A 23,460-nucleotide genomic window follows, 5' to 3' on the forward strand; every position below is an offset into this window, starting at 1 on the left:
AAATGTAAGAAAAGTGAAATCAATTCTCTCATAATTTGGTAATAATTGAGGGACTGTAAATTCCACAGGGTCTTTATTCTCTGTTGTGTAGGTAATGTCTACTTATAGCGTTTTCATAAAATCAGAGGTGTGAGATACAGGGAAAACTTGCTAATCTTCTGATCAACTTCTTTGTTCTCAATTTATTCTATATTTATTCTGCCTCCTGATTTCCCTTTGTGATCTACAATGTTATCTTGACCCTGATTCTACATGAGGTTACCCTAGACCCCATTTCTGTGCCTATCCTGCATCTCACTGTCATATTTAACCCTGGACTCTAGGAATCCCAATGAGGGGTCTCTTCTCCTCCTTTGGGTGATTAGTCCCCAGACTGACTCTGCTTTTACACGTGTTTAGTGTGCTTAGAAGCTTTCCTGGACGGGGAAGGTTTTTTCCTCAAAATCATAATATTTCCTGATCTTAGCTCCAATTTTCTTTTACATATCATCTCACTGTTTAAGTTGCAGTCCTACTAGACTAATAAACAACTCCTTTCCCTCACAACCCTCAGCCTTCTTATTCAGCAACTGCTTGTTGTACCCTTCAGCTATGGCATTGATACTGTACTTCATTTCTTCGTTATTCAGCCCTCCCCTTTTATCAAGGTATTTCTACTTAAATAATGCTTGAAATAAACCCTACAAAAAATAAAATTTTACAATTTTTGGGTTTAAGTGTACATTGCAATACATTTAGTCTTTTGACCTAAGTGCAGTATGTATTGCTATTTGTGGTTTGTGCTGGAGCTTTATTACTAACTGCTCACAGGTGTCCAGAATTCAAGCAAATTCATGTCAGATAAAACTACAGAAGTAATTAAGTAATTTAGGTATCCAAATTCAGAGACAGTCCATGGAAATAAAAGGATGTAGATATCTTCAAAATGTTATTCATTGCTATTTTCTTTGCCATTTCATTTCAGTGCATGTTTGTTACTTCATTTAGTATTTCTAGTGATTGTTTTGTTCTGCGCTTTTTTTTATGAATGGTATAAATTCCAATCTCTGTAGTTTGGGGTTTTTTTCCTCATTATTTGTATGAGAGGTATTTTAAATGTTTTATTATGGTTGCAGTTAATTGAAAAATAGGAAAAGACATTATTAATTTTTCTAGTTTTAATTGAATATATCTGTCCCTGTCTCCTCACCCCCCTACCCCACAATAAAAGCAGGTAAAACTTCTGATTCTGTAAAATTCTGATTAGCTCAAATCATGGGAGCTGTGATTAAAGAAGGTGTTTTGGGAGTGATTTTCTACTATGTATTTTGATACATTCTAAGCTGGATTCCTATTTAAATTAGACATGTTCTCATTTTGAGGCCTCTTTTCCTCACCTGGGCTGTGCCAAGTGGTCACTATAACAGTAAGAGTGTAAGGCCCTGTATGATTTCCAGCTGTTAACATTGCAAACATTGGAGCCACCCCTGTGAGGTGCTAAGTGTTCTTTCTGTCCACTGGTTCAGTAAAAGTTGAGGGCATTCACACAGTAAAAGTCTGTATTTCAGGCTCTGCAGAATTTTTCTCTGATTCCTAACTATGTTTTTTAGCTTTCAGGGGATATATTGTTCGTAAAAACTACACAAGATTGAAAAGCAGCACTGGCTGTGTAGCAGATCCTCAGCTTATGAGCAGCTGCTCTACTTCTGATTTTGGCTGTGAAGAGCGCTGGTGAGTTGAATCCTTTGCTGTCTATTATCTAACAGAAGTCATTTTCCACACAATGAGATCTGAAAGGAGCAGGCGTGTCATCATAATTCAGCCAGCTCTTAGGGAATCTGCAGTCTTCTGAGGATGAGCACCTGTAGGTGAGCTAGTCCCCCCACCAGTTCAGTCATCTCAATGTTCTCCTGGTTAGCAGAGTTAGATTTATTGCAGCGCTGGTTGTCCTGGGTTGCTGTCCTGTTTCTGTGCACTTCTCAGAAGTACCCAGGATACCATAGATTGCAGACAGGATTGCAAAAGCTCAGCATTTCAGAATTGACTGTAGTACGTGTTATTAAATTCTCAAGAGTAGAAATTTACCCTTCTGTGTCTGTAAAGCTCCATGCAGACCAGCAATGAGGAAGGGAAAAGAGCTGTAAAAAGCAGATGGACAAGTCACCGACAGAAAGCCTAGGAATACTGTCAACCATAATAGTGATGCCCTCCTCTTTGTACAGGAAGGGTATTTTAACCTTCCTTACCAATGGAGTCACTCCAGACAAATGTCTCCGACACTTCCTTGGGTATGAGAGGCAAGAGGGATCTGTTACATCTTTAGCTGTTGCCAAAATCTGTCTCTCCCACAGTGTTCTAGGAGAGGTGGCTGCATTTGCTGGATTAATCCCTTTGGTTAGCAAGTTTCAGTGACTTAAGAGTTATGAGATCTCTCCTGCTGTGGCGTGGGCACAAGGACATCTTAGTGCTTCTTCCAGTTCTTATTTCTGTTATTTTATATGCTTCCTATATAGCATATAAATACTGGTTCTTTTACAGCTCTTAAGAGTTCTCTGAGGAAATAAATGACTGTAACTAGATTCTGTTATTCCATTAAGAAGGTTTTGGGGTTGTTTTTTTTAAATAACCATTAACTTCTCCAAAATGGTATTTCTTTCTCTGTGTATGCTCACAACATTGAGTTATGTTAACTTCCATGCTAAGTTTGGTTGATTTAGACTGAATAATGTCTGCTACATGCTCTGGTGCATTATTATAGGATTTTGTTCAGGTGTAACCACCTGCATTCTTGTAGGTTAGTAGTGCTGCAGGATCTCTCCCTTGCAGTATTCTGTTTTCAGCAAGGAAAAGGTTCAGGCCATTGGACAAGGACTAAATAAATAAATAAATGTTTTTGGTAATGATTTTCAGGGAAAAGAATGAGCCCACTGCAATTTACCATCATAGCTGTGTCTTTGGGTTGCCTCACTGCTCATTGGAGCAATGAGTTCCTAAATTTATAATTCCCTTCACATGCATGCAGCTCCTTCTGTCTATTGAATACTTACAGGGTATGTGTCTTGGGATCTCTTTAGAACTATTGATGATCGCATGGTCATTTGTTCTCCAGTCTGCACTGATGGTTAAAAGCAAGACCTAATAAGCTGTCTACTATCAGTTTTCTTTGGCATCCCAAACTGTAATTATTTACAATGTAAATAGACTTTTTTTTTTCTTTTTAGCAATCTAGAGCTTTCACCTGGACTTGTTTGGAGGCACACAGCCTCTTTAAACTTTTTCCTTCATCTGTTTTATGTATAGTTAGCCAGGAATGGTTTTCTTCCCTTTTTGTGTTAGACTGTTTCTGGAATTCCTTGTTGCTCTCCAGACAAATGTATTTTTCTGGATTAGGTACATCTTGCTTAATTATACATTGCATGAGGCTCACAATATTTTACAGTTCAGTAACTGTTGAGGTGAATTTGGGCTCTATGAAGCACAAATACACAGACCTTTAAAGATATTCAGCCACTGAACTTACATTGAAATCAATGTCTAAATGCCTTTAGATATCTGGCCTGAAGGTGCCCATGTAAAATACATTGGCCATTCAGGTCTTGCACCCAGTCCTGATTGCTATGCACAATCAGACAGATAAGTAAATTCATACCTTCTTTTGCCTGGAGTTGCTGAACTGCCATTATTGCTGGCAGTTCTCAAGTTTAACCCCAACAATTATTGCAGATTATTTGCCTAATCCTATAAATTTCTCAGCAATGGCCTCAGGTTCCAGTGATTTCAGTCGTGAAAATGTTCAGCATTTCACAGGTGATGCTGAGAATCTTAGGACTAAATCCAGTAACTTACTTCCCATAAATCAAGTCCCACTTCTACATGTAGCTGTTACTGGGCTGTTGTGTTTTAAGCATATGGCTGTTTGGTCGTACAGGAAACTTGCAGGAAACAGGAAGGCTGCTGAATAATAGTACAGATGTTTTAACACAGTAGCTGGTAATCTGTCGTTAGAGAAGGCAGCCTCACTGTGGCTTCACATACTGTGGAACTGAAGTATAAAATAGTAAAATATTCTTTTCTCTTCATTTCCTTTCATTTCTTTTATTTTTGTTTCTTTTTTTTTTTTTCCTAACTGGTAGTTATGGAAAATGAAAAATGAGTTTAAAGGTACTCAGGATCAGAAAGCAAAATCATATACAGTTCTGTTCTGTTGTATGCACAGGAATATAACTATACATTTAAATGTATGACAACCTGCTGCTTTTTCAAAGATCTGTTAAAAAAAGAAGTTACAGTATTATAAAAAGCACTCAGTTTTACTAAGTAATCAATTTCAAAGTGTTCAGAAGGAATGGGCACTTTAAAAAAAATTGAATTCCTTCAAGGAAATTGAATCTCTACACCTAGTTCACACTCTTCATTCAGCAAATGCAGGACATAAGCAAACTCAAGCTAATAAATGACATAGGATGCTAATTAAATGTACACCTTAGTTCATTTAACATTGCATGTTAAATGTTTCCTGCATTTGAAAGCCAGTATTAACTGTGTTCAAATGCAGAAATCTTTCCTGTATGAAGCTGGTGTCACACGTACCTAAAGACACATTGAGAATTGGCAAGTAACTCTCATATGAATAGAAATAGGTGGAAGAAAATAATGTAAATTTTAGCAGGGATGTGGTTTTGTCGCACTGAAAAAATGTTTTTTCCATTCAGTTCCACAGAGCTGTGGACTTCCCTGTGAGTCCTTCTACCAAAAAAGGGTCATGGGATTAATTGTACACCCGGGAGACTGATACTAAGTCTGAATTCCCCTCCCAAAACCCAGTCTGTGTATGCGAGACTTGCCAAACCTTTTCTAGACATCATCAGCCACTGAGAGGAGGCCTGTGGCCATGCAGGCCTGCGTGGCATGAAGAAACTGAATCACAATCAAACCCTTTCCCAAAGTAGCTCATTCAAAACTTAAAAAGGACAGAGTTATTCTAAAAAGCCAGACATGGTCAAGACTAAAATCAAATGAGGAAAGTGAAAACCTTTCAGAGCCCTTTTTACAACCTTGCTGAATAGCAGATTTACCCTTCTGCAGAGAGCCGAATAGGCAGCAGAGAAGGGAGGAGTGCAACATGGTCTCCCCTCGCACAAGGCCAGTGCGGATATCAGCCTTGCCTCATGTCTGCCTCCACTTTAGAATTGGTCATTGCATGAAATCAAAGGTGCTGAATTTTGCAATGGCATAGCTACAATTTCAAGTTAGTATTGGGGATCTCTTGAGCTAATTAGGAATCATCTGTGGAGAAGGGAGAAGTAATTTTCTAAAACATCCTGTGATTTTTAACTTGTTAGACTGACATCTCTAGTGAATATATTTTTCATAAAAGTTCTTGTTCTTAGCAGGATAAGCTACAGTTCAGTGACTAAGGACCTTAATCTATGCTACGTTGTTCATGTTCAGACAGAGCTGTCATCCTCAAGTATCTTTAAATCCCTTTAGAATCTCATCAAAGCATCTGTAACCTGCATGTTCCACCATCTTCTTATCCATTCCCACCTAAATGAAAATTGTGTTAAATAATACTGATCTGATACTTACCCTGGAAGATACTTCCTCTATTGTTCTTTTTTTCCTCTAGCTCACTGAACTATAGCTCACTGACTGCTAAATATCATAATATAAGTTAGCTATATGTACATGATCAGTGGCCTTATACCATGTAGTAGCAGAAAGCATTGTTTCCACATAGTGACTTTGTTACACTTAGTTATATCTGTAACTATAACTCCATGTCAGTGAGTATCCCTTGCTCCTTTGTTTTCTTACGGAGCTCTGTGTGTTAAGGATGCATGTTAGAAGATACCTGACATCAACAGCAGTTTACACTCTTGAGTTGAATTCATTGCGATTTTTCTCCTTACATCTTTCCCCTTTTAGCTAGTTGGTATCATGTTCACGCTTTGGTCAGCATAGATTCTCAGAAGGTATTCATTTTAGTAAAACTCTTGACATTCACAGGAGACGTAGGTAATCAAGATTGGATCATAAAGCCTGAACAAAAGTACACAGGCATACCAGTTTTAAGTGTTTGGAAAGTTGTAGAAAAAGAATAATTACCAGTATTTCTCTGTTCTACCAAAAGTATGCATCTGAAAGTCAAGTTCCAGAAATGGGTCTATTTCTACTCATTAATGGCTTGACTGATGAAGCAGAATCTGATTACTAAATTTGTATCAGTACTGAGTGAGTGATGGTTACAGGGGTTTAAGAGGGCAGAATTAGAGTTAGGAACAGAGGTACATGGACTGTAATGAACCACAAAATGAATGTCAGTCAGTAATGGCACCCTGCTCCAAAGTTTACATTGGATAGTAGCAATGAGGATACATGCTACCTCACATGTGCATCGTAATATTTTCTCATCACTCTCAAGACCTCAGTTATGTAGTATATTAGACACTGCACTTCAAGAAAATGAGCAAGTCCCTCAGCAACAAAAATGATCACATGCCTATAAGCCATGATAAGAGGACATCTCTAAAAGAGATGGAAAACTGAGAGTACATGTGATATTGTTTCTCCAGTCACGAAAGGCTGATGTGAAGAGGAAAGGAACAAACTGTTCACCATTGGGAATCAGGCAAGAAATAATGGGCTTGCATTGCAGTGCAGGAGTTAGGTTAGATATCAAGAAAAACTCACTGATGGTATACTGAGTTAAGCCCTGTGTAGGTTACCTTGGGAAGTTTTGACATCTCCATCGCTGTAGATTTCAAAAATCAGCTTAGACAAACTTCTGACAAAAAAAAAATGGCTAGATGTAGCTGGTTTTTCTCTGAAAATGGGGATGGCTTAGGTGATTTGCCAAGGTTCTTTTTATGATCTCTAAATACAGAGTGACTTCTTGAAATGTAACATCTCTGTGCCAGTGGGTTTAGTGTTGCAAGTCAGCTACTTTTATAGCATCTTAGTGCCAGCAGTCATTGCTGCATCAGTGTAGGGAGTAAGTATAAAAATTGTTCCAGAATAATTCTCCTTGGGTCGGCTTTACTTGAACAGTGTTGTTGCTGTGCCTCAAAAATGAACAATGTTCATTTCTGAATGTTCTGCAACAACTGGAGGCTCACTGAAATAGCATGCAATGTGGATTCACCTACATGGTGGATTACCACAGAATATCCTGTGTATCACTGAAGGTGGAGAATAAACATGATTTTCAGTCACATGAGCACAGATCAGTTCAGAAACTGGCTTAATGTGAAGTAAACTGTTCCATATAAAAACTCTTCTATCTTCTGCTATGCTTTCTTTGACTTGATCTGCAGCTTGACTCTCACTAAAGTGAGGTTCACTCAGTCAATAACAAAACCTTCTCTAGATTCTTTTGTTTAAAAGGAGAGAAAAAAAAATCACTATGTTAGTGTGCTTCTACTCCTCATGGATAGCTGCTTGAAAGGGTCATATCTCCACATTTTAAACCTTTTTTTTTTTCAGGACCTTCAGATCAATGCCATCAGGTCCTGGTGATTTACTGCTTACACCTTTCTTACATTGCTCCATAATTTCCTCCTTGGATAATTTCAGTTTCTGTCAAGACCACACTGCGATTTCTTGTATAAACGATCTTTTGAATACAAATTTTCATTTCTTTCCACAGTAAAAGCTGGTATAAAGACATTCTGCTCTCCTTTAATTGCTTCACTTTCCTATCTGTAATCGTATTAAACATTAAGTTTATTGCTTGTGATGGAAATAGGTCTGCAATTCCTGTGGCATGCAGTGGAACCCATTGGGTCTGATTCTGCTGTCATGTGAGCTTCTAATTACAGTTCATAAGTTCAGATAGTTACTCATGATTTATAAGGTGTAAACGGAAATTTGGGCACAATTTTTCAGTGTCATCTTCTTTTTTTTCCCTCCTTTCCATCTCTTTGGAATTTTTCATCTACCCATGCTGGAAGAATTAAATTTATTCTGTTCAGGAATACATTCTTTCTGCAGAATGAGCTGTATCCTTTCTAGTAAAATATCTAGGAGTGTTTCTAACGTTTTCAAAAGCGTTTAAATGATGAAAGTCCAAATTCCATGACTTAACTCATCATGGCCAGAATAACTCCAAAACTAGCTATTTTCCTCTGGCATAAATTAGTCTGTGCTACTAGTTTTATGCTGCTATGGTTTGACTGCTTTCAGTGCGAAGGATAGTGTGGCTATACACTACACAGATGTGTAGACAGACCCTAAGAATCAATGTTTCTCTTTTTGTCAATGTTTCTTGCTAATTGAGTGATTTATAGACAGTCCATATGTGAAGACTGAGGCGTATTATAGCTCAGTAGCTGAACATTCAGCAGCAAATTGTTGTATTGCCTGATTGAAACCAGGCAGATGAACCTGGATCTCTTACATCCTTCCCGGGTAAGTGTGCTGACTGGATCTCATCTCTCTGACCCAAATACTGCTTTCCTGCAAATGTGGAAAACAAAAATTTTTTGAAACCTTAGGAAAAGCAGTTTCTTCAAAGATACCTGAAAATACCCTGCACCTCAAAATCAGCCTCAGATGTCACATTTGAAAATGTTAGCTATCATCACTGATTGGCTCATATAACTAACTACTAACCTAACTACTGCTGAGCTGCCTTCCTGTTGTTATTGCATTTTTCATATTGCATACTAGCCAAATTTTCAGAATAGCTCAGAGGCTGATTTCAAGGTGCTCAGCATCTACAGTTGATGCCATGTTTTCAGAAGTGTTCCTTGCCAGTTTGACATGGTGGTGGGTTGACCTTGGTTGCCCACCAGGTGCTCACCAAGCTGCTCTGTCACTCCCCCTTCTCAACACAACAGGAGGAGAAGAATACAACGAAAAGCTTGTGAGTAAAAGCTAGTAATCATGAAGTACATACTTATATCAGCAACAGTACATTCTGTGGACGGATGGGGTATCTTGCGCCAAGTACAACCCAACTTAGGATTGTTCTAGTCATAAACACAGCATCACTGGGATCCTGACAGAGAGTCGGGGTCTAAGGGCTTCAGAATTCCAGAGGCTGATTTTTGCTAGTTTAAGCTGTACAGAACGCAAGTTGCTGAACTTTACCTTCATGCTTTAAATATTTGGACAATGTTCTAGCCCTGGCAAAGTTACAGTGCTGGCAAAATCTTACTAAATTCTAGATTTTTTTTTTAATAGAAGGTAGAGATTAGTTCAAGCTGCAGGTTTAGATCCAGATCCAAACCACCCCAAAATCTGAATATTTAAATTTAGGTGATGATTCAGTCCATTTTAGCATTGTAGACCATTTGCAACGTAATGATCCAACAGCAGATTTTTATTTTGACAACCACCACAGTGATATTGGAGGATTATTCATAATTTTTAGTTCATACTGGGTTTATTTTCTGCAGTATTGGGGGTTGGAGGACTGAATCATGTCAACAAATGCTTGAATAATTTTGGGGAAAAGTGGCAAGTTACCTAACTAATCCTATTAAATGGTTATATAAATAATATATATACAAGATAAATAGTAATAAAGAACTTTACAGATAAGATGGTACATGCACAAATGCAATGTCACATACAATCCTAGACGTACTTTGTACTTTCCTGTACAAAAAAGTGTGCCAGTACAAAATGAGAATGCATTTTTAAAATGGATCCCTCCATTTCCTCCAAGGAAAACACCAGTTTAAATTCAAATTATGGTTTAGGCAGAATGTTTTCCTTCTCTTTCTTAGTGTTAAAGAATAAAGGGGAATTTAAATTCCACAAACCTGACAAGCAAATCCAAACTTCATTCATGAAATCGCAGCATTACAGGAAAGTTGAATGTTTACCATGTTCATGAATTCTTCATTTTGTTTCCACACCCTGAGGTAGCTTATTGACAACCGTGATGCCATCATTGTTGTGACTACTTTGAAACAATTCAAGTCAATGCTCTTGAGCTGGGGTAACGCATTCAGACAAACTTAATTAATCTAAGAGCCTAAACCCTTTTGCAAATAAGGCTTGCAATACATCAGTAGCCTCAGTGGATGTCACAGAATAAATGTATTATCTAATACATATGCATGGTGATATACAGTTATCAAATTCTATACATAATAGTCTAAAATATTTCAAGTCCTTCAGTAGTGTTATTTTAATCTGAAGTATTTTTAAAGGGTACATTTTAAAGTTGCATTTTGAAAGGTAAAATGCACACGTGGCCAGACATATTTTTTAAATTCCAATATTGTTCTGTTGTTACATGAGTAACTTATAACTAGTGTAGTTGATTGAAACGTAAGTATTGACAGCAAATTAAATTTGAGGTAACATATGTTGTATTTCTTAATCAGTAAAGCAATTTTTGTTCTTTATATTCCCCCTTCCCACTGTAACTGAAAGGGCTGAAACGTATTCAGTTGTAATAACTGTGTAAAACTGAAAGAGCTACTTAGTACTTTGTAAAGCTTTTCCCCATTTATGAAAAAAGCTATGATATATATGTCTAAACCAAAATCTATGACTGAAACTTAGATTTCAGATGTTTTCATCTATAAGTAGAAATACAACTGCCATTAATTGTATTTTCAGAAAGGTTGTGAGGGGGTTGGAGAGTAATGAAGCAATGGCTGAGGTGTGTTTTGATAATCAGAAAATCTTGCTTTTAATCCCAGTTTTAGGACCATTGGCATATCAAGTAATATCTATGAACCTCAGTTTTTTATCCAACAAATGAAATTGGTAGCATTTTTTTTTGGTTTTGCATAGCTAAAGATTCTGGAGCAAGTTCTGTCTGGGTGGACTTTACTATTGAAGAGATCCATTGACTTCAAAGGCCTGCCAACAAGGATCAGGGCCTGCAGAAGGTTTTTATGATACTTTAATTAGCATTAATGAGAGCAGGAGTTGGCCTTTAATATTTTTACGGTGACATAATGTGATGGTAAAATAATAACAGATATAGACAAAGAATCTAAGAACTCTTTACTCCTTGTTCTGTCCTCAACACAAATGGCTTTAGGAGAACACAAAGCTGTGTGTTTCACTTCTTCCTCATCTGTCAAATTTTGAGTGCCTATGTTTGAATTCTGTGAAAACAGCTTTTCACAGCCCTGGAAAAAAAGTTTCATGTAAAATCTTCTTAAATTAATTTTAATACATTACTTCAGTTTCATAGAATTCTCATAAACTCATTTTACACACATGCACGTATCCACAAATTTTTAATGACAAATTCATTGCTCATAGCCTGCTACTGTGTTTAATAACATGCACTTCCTTATAAGAGGAAATGGAACTGGTCTGTGTTTTCTCTGAATTGATTGTATGTGCATATTTAGAAATTGGGGGAGGGGGAAAAGGGAAAACCAACAAAAAATGTGTATGCCAGTAAACCTTTATAAGAATGAAGAAATTACAATATTTATACTACATATTTATTTTTCTTTGCTTATAGGCAGCAAACCAGTAACCAGTCTTCTCCTGTGGTGCCTGATTTTCTTGACAAACAAACAAAAAAGGTACTACTAAGTTTATATTCTAAAATAACATCTCATTATAACTTCAAATTCCTGAGTCCACAGTTCTGCAATGTGTTCATGGCTGCTTGGCATAGCCATCTGAACATGAAACCGTTAGTGATGTTTTGAAGTCTTTGAGACAAAAGCCTGCTTGCTAAGAACTTTAGTTCTGTAGAAAGACAGGGAGGTACAGTGAATAAGAGAATCAAAAGGCTGGAAATTTGCTGCTGAGAATAAATGCTAGCTGCTCCCTGAGGTGATTTGTCTGCGCACTTCACTTTCTACAGATGTTAGAGACTCTTTTTTAGTAAGGACCTGAGGTTCTTTGGTAGCACTTTGATATCCTGCTTGAATTCAATATGTGAAATGGAGGAGTCGCTCTGTGACTTGGAGCACAGCATAGTCTTTGAAGTCTGATCCAATTTTTGCTGCTTACCATTTGATGTTGAAAGGATGAAATGGAGAAAATGTACAGTTTTTGCCAGTAACTCTGCTGAGCATATGTAAGATTAAAAAAACAAAATCCCTTGGATGATGTACTTAGAAATGTTAAGCAGATTAATACCTTCCTATAGCTTTTTTCTAAAGATACAAATTAACTATGAGAGGAAATCAGCATACAGTGCATGCTATGATTTAACTGCATGAGGAAAGGGGATAAATAAGTTAAATGGAAAAAGTAAACAAATGTTTGTGACATGGGTGCTAAGTCGGTGTTGCTGAAAGCCACAAGAATCTTGCGTAACTTAAATCTAGCATTAGACATTTCACAGAGTCATAGAAAATAAGAAGTTGCTCTCTGTGAGATCACAACTATAAGTTATCACGGCAGAGTGGAATCAATACAATTTCCTATGTGCCAAAACCAGCATTCTTTATTCCAGAAGGATTTGGATGAGATTTCTGCTTCTCCATTTATTCGAAAACAGTCGTTCGAAATGAATGATTCACAATCGATTAGCCAATCCCAGTCATTTACAGACCATCAGTTGTCAAGTTCCTTGAGATCCCATAAAAAAGGAGGTAAGAAATATAGTAAAGTAACAGAGATCTTTTGTTTACTATTTATAAGCTACATGTTGTCAGCATGTAACTTGCTTTATATATTGATGAGGTCTTTTAACAATCCCTTGGAAAGCAAGAAACATAAAGGAACTAACTTTCTTCTACACATTTTCAACCTGGAAATATAAGAACAGCCCTTAAATACCTGAATTACAGAGGCAGAAGTATAAAGATTTTTAAAATAGAGTTTCTACTAAAAATGTGGTTAATAATCTTGAAATATCCTTTTAATGAAATCAAATTGACTTTCAAGAGCTTCAGCTTTCCTTTGCCTTCCAGCCTCAAAAGTAGAAGACAGTAATGAAATCTCTCATGTTTGGCAGAATGAAAGACAACTTGTTTGTTCACACACACAAAGATTGTCAGCAACACAGGAAAGTCTGCAATAATGCTACAATCTATGCAAAGTGTTTTTGTATTTTATTTGCTGATACATTATTTTTGCCATGGTCAGTAAGAGTTTAAAATCTTGAGGTAAAACATTTTGACGTTTGTTGAGTTTTAACTGGTTTATCTTTGAATATTCCAGGAAATCATTACCTGTCAGAATACTTTTTTATTGTAGTCATTGTGTCCTTGCAAATCTGTGAATACAAACTTTAATACCGGTTCATAGAATACCTTCCACAGTTTAAGATTAAGTAGGTTGATAATGCGATATCTGTAACTAGTGCCAAAATATAAATGATCATACATTAATTTCCAGGTTATTACTGAAAATTAGTTGTTTGTAATTTAGTGCCATACATTAACATTTCTGTTTATATATTTAATGGGACACCTTTGATCTTGTAAGTCTACAAATATTTATCTGAATACTTGAGCCCTAATACTGCAATTTATGTGTTTAAACTTTACAGAGGTCAGTTAAATAATTTACAGTGAAAAGGTAAGAAGATAGGTATTTATATGGAGATCCTTCTGTTACAGGAAATAATGCAAATTCCGTGGTTTTAGTCTTCTATAAAGGCATAATGTGCTTTCCATGCTAAAAAACAGAATAGTATGTAAACACAGCAGGTTGAGAAATCCGTTATTCTCTCTTCATGCATTTCTGTCCATATGGGTTTTGAATCCATAGTGTGGGACTGCAGGGGATGTGTGCATTTCTATCTTAAATTATTACATGTTAAACAATAAACCTGTCAAACAGAAATATCTTCATTGCAGCAAATCCTCTTGAGCAAAGCAGTCAGGGCCCAAACCTGTCATCCTTACTCTCACTGGATATTGTATGTTACCCTGCAACTAGTCTCCTTGAAATCAAAGACATTGTGTCTGAGGTAAAACAATTAGAGAGAGTAAAACTGGCAGAATTACACCCTTAGCAAGCATGTGATTCAGAGTCATTACCCAGTAATTTAGAGAGACTTCAAAAATGTGAAGTGATACAAGAATAGAATTTGAAGAAGAGATAAATGCAACATTAATTTCAACTATTTCAGAAACATGTATGTGTAAATGCATAAGCATGCAAATACAGAGAAGTAAGGAATTTCCTAGTTAAGCATGAAGATACTCAGATAGATGCTCATATAAATCACACTTCAATGAGTAACTATTAAGGAAGTAAACCTGCTGAAGAATAATAACTTCCTTGGGTGCTTTTAAAAGCAAGGCTTGCATTCAGAAATTCCGATGCTTTCACACACTGCTGAATCTGTATTCGGTCTTATTGTGTGAGGTATACTTTTTAAGGAGAGAATATTGTTAGTCCCATTGTGAAAACCAAGTGAAATAGCAAATATCTTTTTGGAATCAGAACACATGTATAAAATACATTTGTTTTATAATGTAGGGCTATACTACATAAGCTGTTATTCACAGAAAAAAAGCTGTCCACTAGGTGGTCCAGACAGTGCGAAGACTGTTATTTTTCATAGTGAAACATTACTCTGCAATGTTATAGATTGATTTTGAATTCTCTTTAAGTTACATTACAGGCAGAACTAGTCTGTCAGCCTGGTGGTAGTGCTGTGGACCTGGAACACAGAGGCCAACAGAGAAGGGAATGTGACAGGTTTCTGCACTGGTCTATGACCCAGTTATGAAGTAGTGTTGATGATTGCTGAAGGAGGGAGCCTGTATCCAGGCTTAAGCACAAAGGGAAGAACAGGCTGCTTATTTGTCTTGAGGCCTTGGTAGATGAGGCTGTAGTGTAGTCAAGGGGGGACAGAACACAAAAGGGAAAAAATGGTTGATACAAGTTTACATCTTTTTGTATTAATCAAGCAGACTAATCACTCGCATCTTGTTATCCAGCTGTCTAATAGCACAGGCTGCCCATTCTCAGTAGTAGATTGGCAAAGGAAAAATAGACCAGGAAATTTCCACAAAGATCCTGTGAAGACTGTACTCTGTAATTAATGCAGAAATAAAAGCCTCTTTTTCACTTCAAAAGCCTTTACACTGGGTCATAGGAAGACTGAGTAGTATGGCCAAACTGCATGCAGCGCAAGTTAAGCGTGTGCATGCACTGTGGTTGCATAGAGTTGCAGGGGCTGGCTTTACACTGCCCAGGTGTTCCCCTGAGCTCTGCCATAGTGGTGGGGCAAGACTATTAGCAAAGCCAGAGATTCCCTCCAGGGTCTCACTGTGACACACTGCCTAGGTGGAGAGGACAGTCTAGTCAGTAGTAACAATTAAGCCAGAAGTTAATTATTCTAGTCACAATAAAGTAGTACTGAAAGAATCGAAATAATATAATCTCCAGAGGCCAAGTAGTAGTATTCCCTTAGACAAGATAGATAGTGAGAATGTTTGAAATTATTAATGAGAAGTGAGTGCTTCATAGGGAATTTACCAATGTAACTTTGCCTCGAGTAAATATGACAGATTTTCTGAGATGCAAGGAAATATGTTTGTAGAAAAAAAGCTAGTAGTATCTCTGCATTGACCAGAAAATGACATAATTCTTAATGCTAACACAGGCATTTTGAACAAGTGAGAAAGTATGTGAAGAGTCTCTCTCTGGCCATGGACGTTTTCTTGTGGGAGAACAGTATGTGTCTTCTGATGATGTTCGATTTATGCCTTGCACCTCACACTGTTGTCTGCAATGCTGAAACTTTGTGAGAGGTAGAGAAATTTGCCAGGGTTCTGAGACATCTGGAACTGTGCAATCTGCAGTATCTGTAGCCACAATCTGAGGCTGAGGTAGTGAAACTTGCACTATAGTTCTAATAGTCAATAGACCATTTCCAATATAGCCTTTGATTTTAGATTCCTTAATCTTTTATATTCTCAAAACTAGTGGAAATTAGGGCCTAACACGTTTCAAGCTGGTCTCCCACTAGCCAGTGACCCATTTTGAATGTTCTCCTTGCAATATGTATTTTTATTTTTATGTTGCTCATTTTTCTTTCCTTTCTGGTAAACCAATCATAAAAATGTAATTTGGTGAATGTAGCTGTGTTGTATTTGGAGAAACATGTGAAGGTAATCACTGTTTTTTGCACTGATGGAGGGCAAGTAGATAGTGAAATGTGTTAAGTTATTATTTGATGGGGAGGAAGGCTGCTACTCACCTCAGACGGTACTGTGGACAAGTTTTAGTAAGGGGCATGGTGGGCATGGAAGACATTATTCCCAAAAAGTTCCTTTGTGGTTGTCATCATACAGATGATACTTACAGGTTCATCACCCTAAACAGGAAATTTTAAATAATGAAGACTTCTTTAATTGTTAGGGCTTAACTTCAGTTTTAAAGAAGTGATCCAATTTTAATTCTATCAGGACCATAATTGTGTTAAAACACCCAAGCCACAGAGAATATACTTAGGTGGTTGGTCTTTACTTCAGAGTAGAGTTTTCTTCAAGTCAGACTTTGTTATTGAAAATACCCTAAGCTACCTCAGTCTCAGCCCTAGAGCACAGTCTTGATTTGATATCCTGCACTTGCAAGTGAAAGGTGCTTAAATATAGGGAACCATCTTACTCTACACAGTAGTTTAACATCGTAGCATAATTTTAACTCTGATCTCATTTAACTCCTGTTTGTACATTGTTTTAAAATAGATAACAGCTATGCCAAAGTGATAATCATTAGTAATTTGGAAATGGGGGCACTTTTTATCCTTTGGTTCCAAAAAGTCAACATCTCAGCATGACTAATAGGTATTATGGTAAAGAACAGGCAGTATCTCACACAAGATCTGGATGCCCCGTAACCAAAGATGTCACTTCACTTTCTGCAAGTGAGAGAGAGATCAATCCAAGGCATTCAGTTCTTTGTCTCGTGTAACTCAGCTTCGTGTTTGATTCCCTTATAGCAAACCTTTATTTCTAAATGAAAAACAAAACCACTGCTACATAATGTAGTGTGAAATGCTACAAGTTGTCATTGGCAGATGGGATGATACTGACACATGGATGCTATTAATTTCAGAATCCTATCATTCAGAACTTTTAAGTGAAAGAATTTGTAATCTATTTAGAATTATTTTTGGTTGTTTAATCAGGAGTTTTGTTTCAGTTTTAAGCCCCCCACTTACACTAATTTTACATTGAAGGAACGTAAATCATGAAAAACTTGACTGTAGTCAGTACAATCGTAACAGTGAGCAGAATTGGGTCCTTTGATTATAAACATTTGACATGAAAAATTCCCTACATATCTGGGGTTTAGGGTTTGGGGGGCAGAAGATTTGGGTTGTTGGGGGGGGGGCGTTGAGTGGGTCAGGTTAGAGTTGGTCATTCTTTTGCAAATAAAATGCAAATAATATAGCATGATCATGGGACAGTCTGAATATTACAGGAAACACTGAAAAAGCCAAGGTAGTGTTACATAGTATGACCTGATTGTACTGAGCATGCTGTAGCTATGTGCAAGGCCTATGAGATCTCTGCAGTATTCTCCTACTACATATCACGCTATAACAGAGGAATTACTATTAGCCGTGTTGCAGTTGAAGCCTCGGGCAGAGGAGCTGCTGATGTGGTATGTTGTATAATGAATTTCCATTGAAAGGATCCTGCTACAGTAGTGTTGTGTGGCTCTTGAGCCAAAATCTGACCGGGCATGAGCAGGAGAAAAAGTAGCTTCTTTTTCTTTTTTCCTTGAAAGAGTATCACCAGATTACTGACCTCTTCACACCTGGGATTAATGCTGGGCTTTGGGCTTAGTAAACAGAAATCGTGTTTCCAAATCATTCATTTTACCTTACAAATGTATAAGTAGAAATCATAGGAAGGAGAAGATATTTTTTAGGATGTTTCTTGAGAAAATAAGCTGAAAATAAAGCTGCGTCTCAAAGCAATCATTATTGTTTCTATCATTATAAGAAAGGATAATCACCTTTCCAGGGTTGAGAGGCGGCATATTTATGCAGATGGATTTTGTTGGTGCAAGTAAGCCTATTACTGTGCATTGCAGTGCACGTGGTGGGACCCTGCAGGAGGCCCCAGGAGGGACCATCACCTCCCATCCAATGGAAAGCCTGAGTTTCCACTTTGTGGATTTGTGCTGGGCAGGAGCCTGTTAGCTTCACTAGCCATTAGGATGAGAAACACAGTACCTCAGTTTCAGTATTTCAGTTCTTCGCCATATAGTTCCAGTGTGGATTCAGAAAATCTGACTGCAAATGTAAGTGAAGTCAGCTGAACTTCTCTCAGCCTTATGTAAAGTTTTCACCTGAGGCTTGTACTGATGACGTTTGTATTCTGAACTGGTTCACCCATAGATGCTTTCTGTTAAAACTTTCACTACTCTGTGATGGCATAGTTTCCAGACTGCATTTGCCAAAGTAACAGACCGACAAATCTGGAAAGAAATTGGGCTGTTCTTAAGTTTTTCTTTACTGCTCAGCTTCTTAATTGTTTTTTCCCCTCCAATAGACAAAGACACAAACAGTGACAAGTGATAAATACAAGCTTTGATTTGTTAAACACGTTAGCTCTATGTTTAGCCCTAGGCAGTGAATTTCATTATAGGCTGGTTTACTTCTGGATTGGTTATTGTGATTGTTACCAATGCAAAAAGATTTGACCTGCAGCCATGACTGATTAGTATCAAAAGTGAGAGATAAAATAAGATGCAAGTAAACTGCACAGATAAACTGCAGTAAAGTTCTCCAGAGACAGTGCTTGTTCTCAGTACTTGTTCCCTATAAAACAAGTTGAAATTCAGCTCATAATGGCTGCATTGCAATAAAAAGAGATTGCAGATCTCTCTCATTGAAATATTGAAAAATAATAGTAAGAAATATGAGAAATTTAATAAAGTTGAATCATATATACACAATAACACTGTGCCAAAACCCCCAAATTTTAATAGGGGTTCAGTTTCTCCTCTTAACACATGAAGTCTACTACTGTCTTTCTGATCCAAGCTGCAGCTCACCTGCTCTTTCTGTCTTCGTTTTCTATCCATGACATTTTCTATCCAGACAGGCTTGTCTGAGCATTGTTTTTGCCTTTTTTTTTTTGTAATTTTTTATCATGCGGTACTTCACCGTTCTGTTTTTATTGCTTGAAATTTCTCTAAGTATTCTCTAGAAGCCTTATTTTTATTATTTTGCCACAGTTACTAGTGCTCTGAACTAGCAGCATATCTCAGATGACTGATCTACTCAGGCAAATAGTGTGGTTCCTAACCTATTACTCTTTCTAAAAAATTGCACCATTTTATCTAAGTAAACTTCATTAGAATAAGTACAATAGGTACAGAGGTTTGAGGGTGCACACAAAGTTCTCTCCTAAGAGAATAACTATAATAATATTTTTCACAAATTGTATTTTGTGTTTTGCAAAGGAAGAGACAATTCAGGGCTTTTTAACTTTTCCCCACTATCAGAAAACTTTAGATAGTGTCTTTATTTCAGGTTATTTTGTAAGAAAAAGCCTAAGACAGTTAATAATTGTCTTTCATAGAGCTATGATTTCATCTGCTAGCTGTATGCTACCAAATAATTTCTGGTTCTTTGCTGATATTTAAAAATGTGAATTCACTCTGCTGAATTCCCCACAGCTAAGCAGTAATAGCTGGAATCCAGATCTTTCTTTCTAGAAGACACTGTATGTTTTTCTGGATTGTTTACATTTTTACAGTTCTTCATAGAGACTATGAAGAGAAAACATGGTGGTAAAAGCAGTAACATAATTAATGTGATGGTGACAGAATGGTACATGAGGTGTGGGGTAGCTCAGAAAGTACCATAACGAATTCATTTCTGAAAAAAATTTAGATTTCAAAATCTTATATACTTTGCATTTGCTTGGATTTTTTTCTGTATTCTGGTTTGGGTAATTATTCTAGTGGGTTGTGATTAACTGCCTAAAATCATATACAGTTTAATAGAAACCCAAACCATGGTATATAATTTGCATGGTTGATCAATGTAAATGAAAACCAGCAGTGTCTCAGGACAAAATATTTGCAACCACATATGTGAAGATCTAGCTCTTACAAGTTACTCATAGATACAGTTTGATAAATAGGTATTCCATTCAGTAAATCATGAACTGGCTGTGAAGTCTTTGGGTGGAAAAAAATTACCTTCTATCAGTTATTCATTCACTCTGCTTGTGACAATGATTGTATTCCTTGGCTCTCCATCCTTACTTCTCTCTATTCACTAGAAGTATTTTATATTTCAGTTCTCTCACAGATAACCTCAGTTGATTACAATGGTTAAGCTGAATACAGCAACAGCAAATACTAGCTTGTAGCAGTAATTATGAGCTTGCAGAGCTCATTTCTGTCCCCAGGCAAGGATAATCTTTCTTGAGGATCTTCCTTGCATATGGAGAGAATTAATGGGAGCCGGTTGTGCTTATGTGTTGGCTGACATTGGCAGTACACCAGAAAAATAACGCCACCAGAAAAATAATGCCACACTACCACCTTCCCTGCTTATAACACCTTTCCCCCAAGGGAAGATAGAATACCAAAATCACAGGAAGTATTGTTAGTGCTGCCAATGGAAGGAAGAGAAGCTGCTTTCCTATGTGTGCTCAGGCAGGCAACAACTGTATTTGAGCCATAACACAACATATATGAAAGAACAGTTTTATGAATTCTGATATTTCTTTTCCTAAAAATATCTTAGTACCCGTTCTTTGCCTTTAAGGTTTGTACTGCTTTGTGCAAATCAGTGTTTTATGTAGAAGCATAAGCAATGAACAACTTGAGAAGGCAGGAAACACAACTATGTAATTACTAAGTATCACCTCTTGCTTGCCCTGTTGGTCTGCCCTAGCAGCTAGGCTAAGTGAATGCAGAGATAGCTAACAAGCTGAACAGCATCAAGAATAGCCATGGAAGACTCGGTCATCCTTAACATGTCCTTCCTCATCTGACTCTCTTACATTTTGTTAGGAATCAAATATAGAGAATATGTGTGATTGCCTGGTATTTGGGTTGGAGAGCTATACCAGCTCTTTACCTTCAGCTGCAGCAAGTTTTTTTTCTCTGTAGGCTAGGAAGTACACCTTTGGTTCTTTGTCTGTTGCTTTGTGAGTGTAGTGCTATTCTTGGGACTCCCTCTCACCAGTGTGCTTATGTTTGCCTCATGCACACACGCACAGAAGTCACATTCAGAATAAGGAAAAAAATACTACATTGTTCCAGCCTCTTTTTGTAGTACTGGGATTTGCAAACACCAAAAATGCCCTCCAGCAAAGTGCTGCAATTGTTTTTTCTACATTCTTTTAATGCTGTTCTTTACTGCATATTCTTAGTTACGATAAAAAGCATGACTATCAAATGAATAACAGTAAGCATGTGGGTTTTAAAAGGCTTGTTTGCAAAAAAAAAAAGTTTGCTGCAGCTCTACAAAAAACCTGTGAGCTGATTTGAGTAGCAGCATATATGGGTGTAGTCTTAAAAATTCAGAGCAACCAGCTGCTATAGTTAAAAATTGGTAAAAGGGATATTTGTGTAACAAAAATCTTTGAGCTGTTGATTCATTTTAAGAGACAGGTGAATATATATGAAGTTCAGATCTGCATCTTCTCTCCCCTAATGTTCCAAAAGGGCACAGGTATAAGATTCCAGTTTGGGCTCACCCCTCATATTTTGCTCATCAGACTTGGAGACGAAGTGATATAAATTTCTTTCATCTGTTGTTGTCCATGTGCTTCCAATTAATTTTTCATTCATAAGAAACTGATAAATTGGAAGTAGTACTGCTCTTAATCTCCTCGTAAGGGTCTGCCGCTTGCAATGGTATTCAGAACAGCTGTTACATTGAGTCTATAGTATATATCAGTTTTCTATCTGCTGTATCAAGGCTCATGCCTTTTGATCATTGATTTAGGGCCCAAGAAGGGTGAATTCCTCAGCTCCATATCCAAATGAACTTAACTGCTTTAGAAAAATGAAATTTTACATGAGTAGATTAGATTTTTTTATTTGCAAACTGTAGTCTTATTTTAAAACATTCCCTGGGAAGAACATAGTCATCACAAAGAGCCACAGGCAGAGACGTCTCAGGGCATTGCAAATGCAGCAGGATTTTCATTATCCCATTTCATCATCATAAGCAACTTGCAGCCTCAAACTTTTTAATTCAAAGATTGCCTACATGGTAGTACCACACAGCACAAACTAATTATTGACACACATTGAAGAAAATCACTGTTAATTCACAAAACTCCCTCTTCTCTTCCCACACACAAAATAAACATGCACAGTCACAAAAGCAGTAAGTATCAGTCACTTTGCAGCTTGAATTCTGTAACTTGCTTGTAGAATTGTAGTGGTTTGTGGTGTGACTTGCAAGGACGGGCAACTGACTTCTTCGGCTTACTTCGAACAGCTTGTTTTCAAAAAAAAGAAAAAAGAGGCATGTGGGAAAAAAGGAAAAGAAGAACCAACATAACCTTTTCTTGGAGAGGGAGTATATCAGTAGGGCAGAAGACACTGTCCATGACAGATGAAACTATGCAGAACTTCATATACAGGGAAAACAGGTGAAAGACATGGACAGGTGACACTGAGTAAAAAAACAAGCCAAAAGAGGAGTGGAGAAGCAATATACCATCAAAGAAAAAAACTCATGCAGAGAAGCAGGAAAGAGAAAGGAGAAAGAAGAGGATGAGATAAAAAAAGTGATGAAAAAAAAATAGAGTTTAGTTTCAATTATGACAGAACACTTGGTAGCCTTAGCATTGGAATGTACTACTGCTTTCTGTAGCATTGCTTTTCTTGTATCTAGTTGCTGAAGTTTTTCAGGGAAAAGTTTAATTCTAGCTTTAGACCATTTGAAAGGAGTACAACACTATTGCTGTAGGAGAGGTATGCTTCATGCTCTGTTTTGAAAGGCAGAATCTTTTTGAAGGGTAAGTAATACTGAACTATTTCCTTTGCAGTAGTGCCCATATCAATGCATCATTAGTTTGCAACATTTTACGTCATTATTTGCAACATAGTTTTTCATTATGCCTAGGAAGTGTGTGTCTCTGAAAGGGTGGAGCATTAATTGGTCCAAAATCTTTGAAGATAAAGAACAGACCAGACGAAATAAGGGAAATTTTCCCTTGTGTAATACAACCTTTTCTTCAGTGACCCTTTTCTATTTCTTATTTATGAATTTTAGAGGCTATCCAAAACAAACAAACAAAAAGAGAGCAAAGTATGCCCATACACAATGTCACATCAAGAGAAGAGAGAAGGTAAAACACAAGACTCCAAATAGCACTGTCAGTTAAGCAATTCACTCAGCTTTAGAACAACATTCCAGAAGTTAGCTGACAGGAGAAATGAGATTACCTCCGCTGGACTTCTGGCATTTACAGTCTTACATTCTGTATTTCACTGTCCCATCCAGAGCAGCCATACAACTATAATGCCCTCTACGTTTTGGAAGTTACGTTTCTAAAAACGTTGGTAATCCCAACAGGATCTAAGTAAATCGCTCTTAAACTGCTAATGCATGCTGGGTTAAATTCTGCCATGATTTTCTTTGTG

General features: G+C 37.2%; 1 protein-coding gene across 13 annotated transcripts in view; it reads left to right on the forward strand.

The window, feature by feature from the left end:
- Window positions 1-23,460, forward strand: part of MYO3B (myosin IIIB) — a 213,651-nt gene that overhangs the window by 156,913 nt on the left and 33,278 nt on the right. For 10 of the 13 annotated variants that reach the window (XM_069781384.1, XM_069781385.1, XM_069781383.1 and 7 more), the window contains 3 exons: window positions 1,590-1,710; window positions 11,423-11,486; window positions 12,371-12,509. In XM_069781384.1, coding sequence (XP_069637485.1) covers window positions 1,590-1,710; window positions 11,423-11,486; window positions 12,371-12,509 — 324 coding nt within the window. The remainder of the gene's footprint in view (window positions 1-1,589; window positions 1,711-11,422; window positions 11,487-12,370; window positions 12,510-23,460) is intronic. The other 3 variants (XM_069781391.1, XR_011324318.1, XR_011324319.1) reach the window with 3 other exon arrangements.

This window comes from Haliaeetus albicilla, chromosome 4 (genome assembly GCF_947461875.1).
Source record: "Haliaeetus albicilla chromosome 4, bHalAlb1.1, whole genome shotgun sequence".
NCBI classification, from domain to species: domain Eukaryota; kingdom Metazoa; phylum Chordata; class Aves; order Accipitriformes; family Accipitridae; genus Haliaeetus; species Haliaeetus albicilla.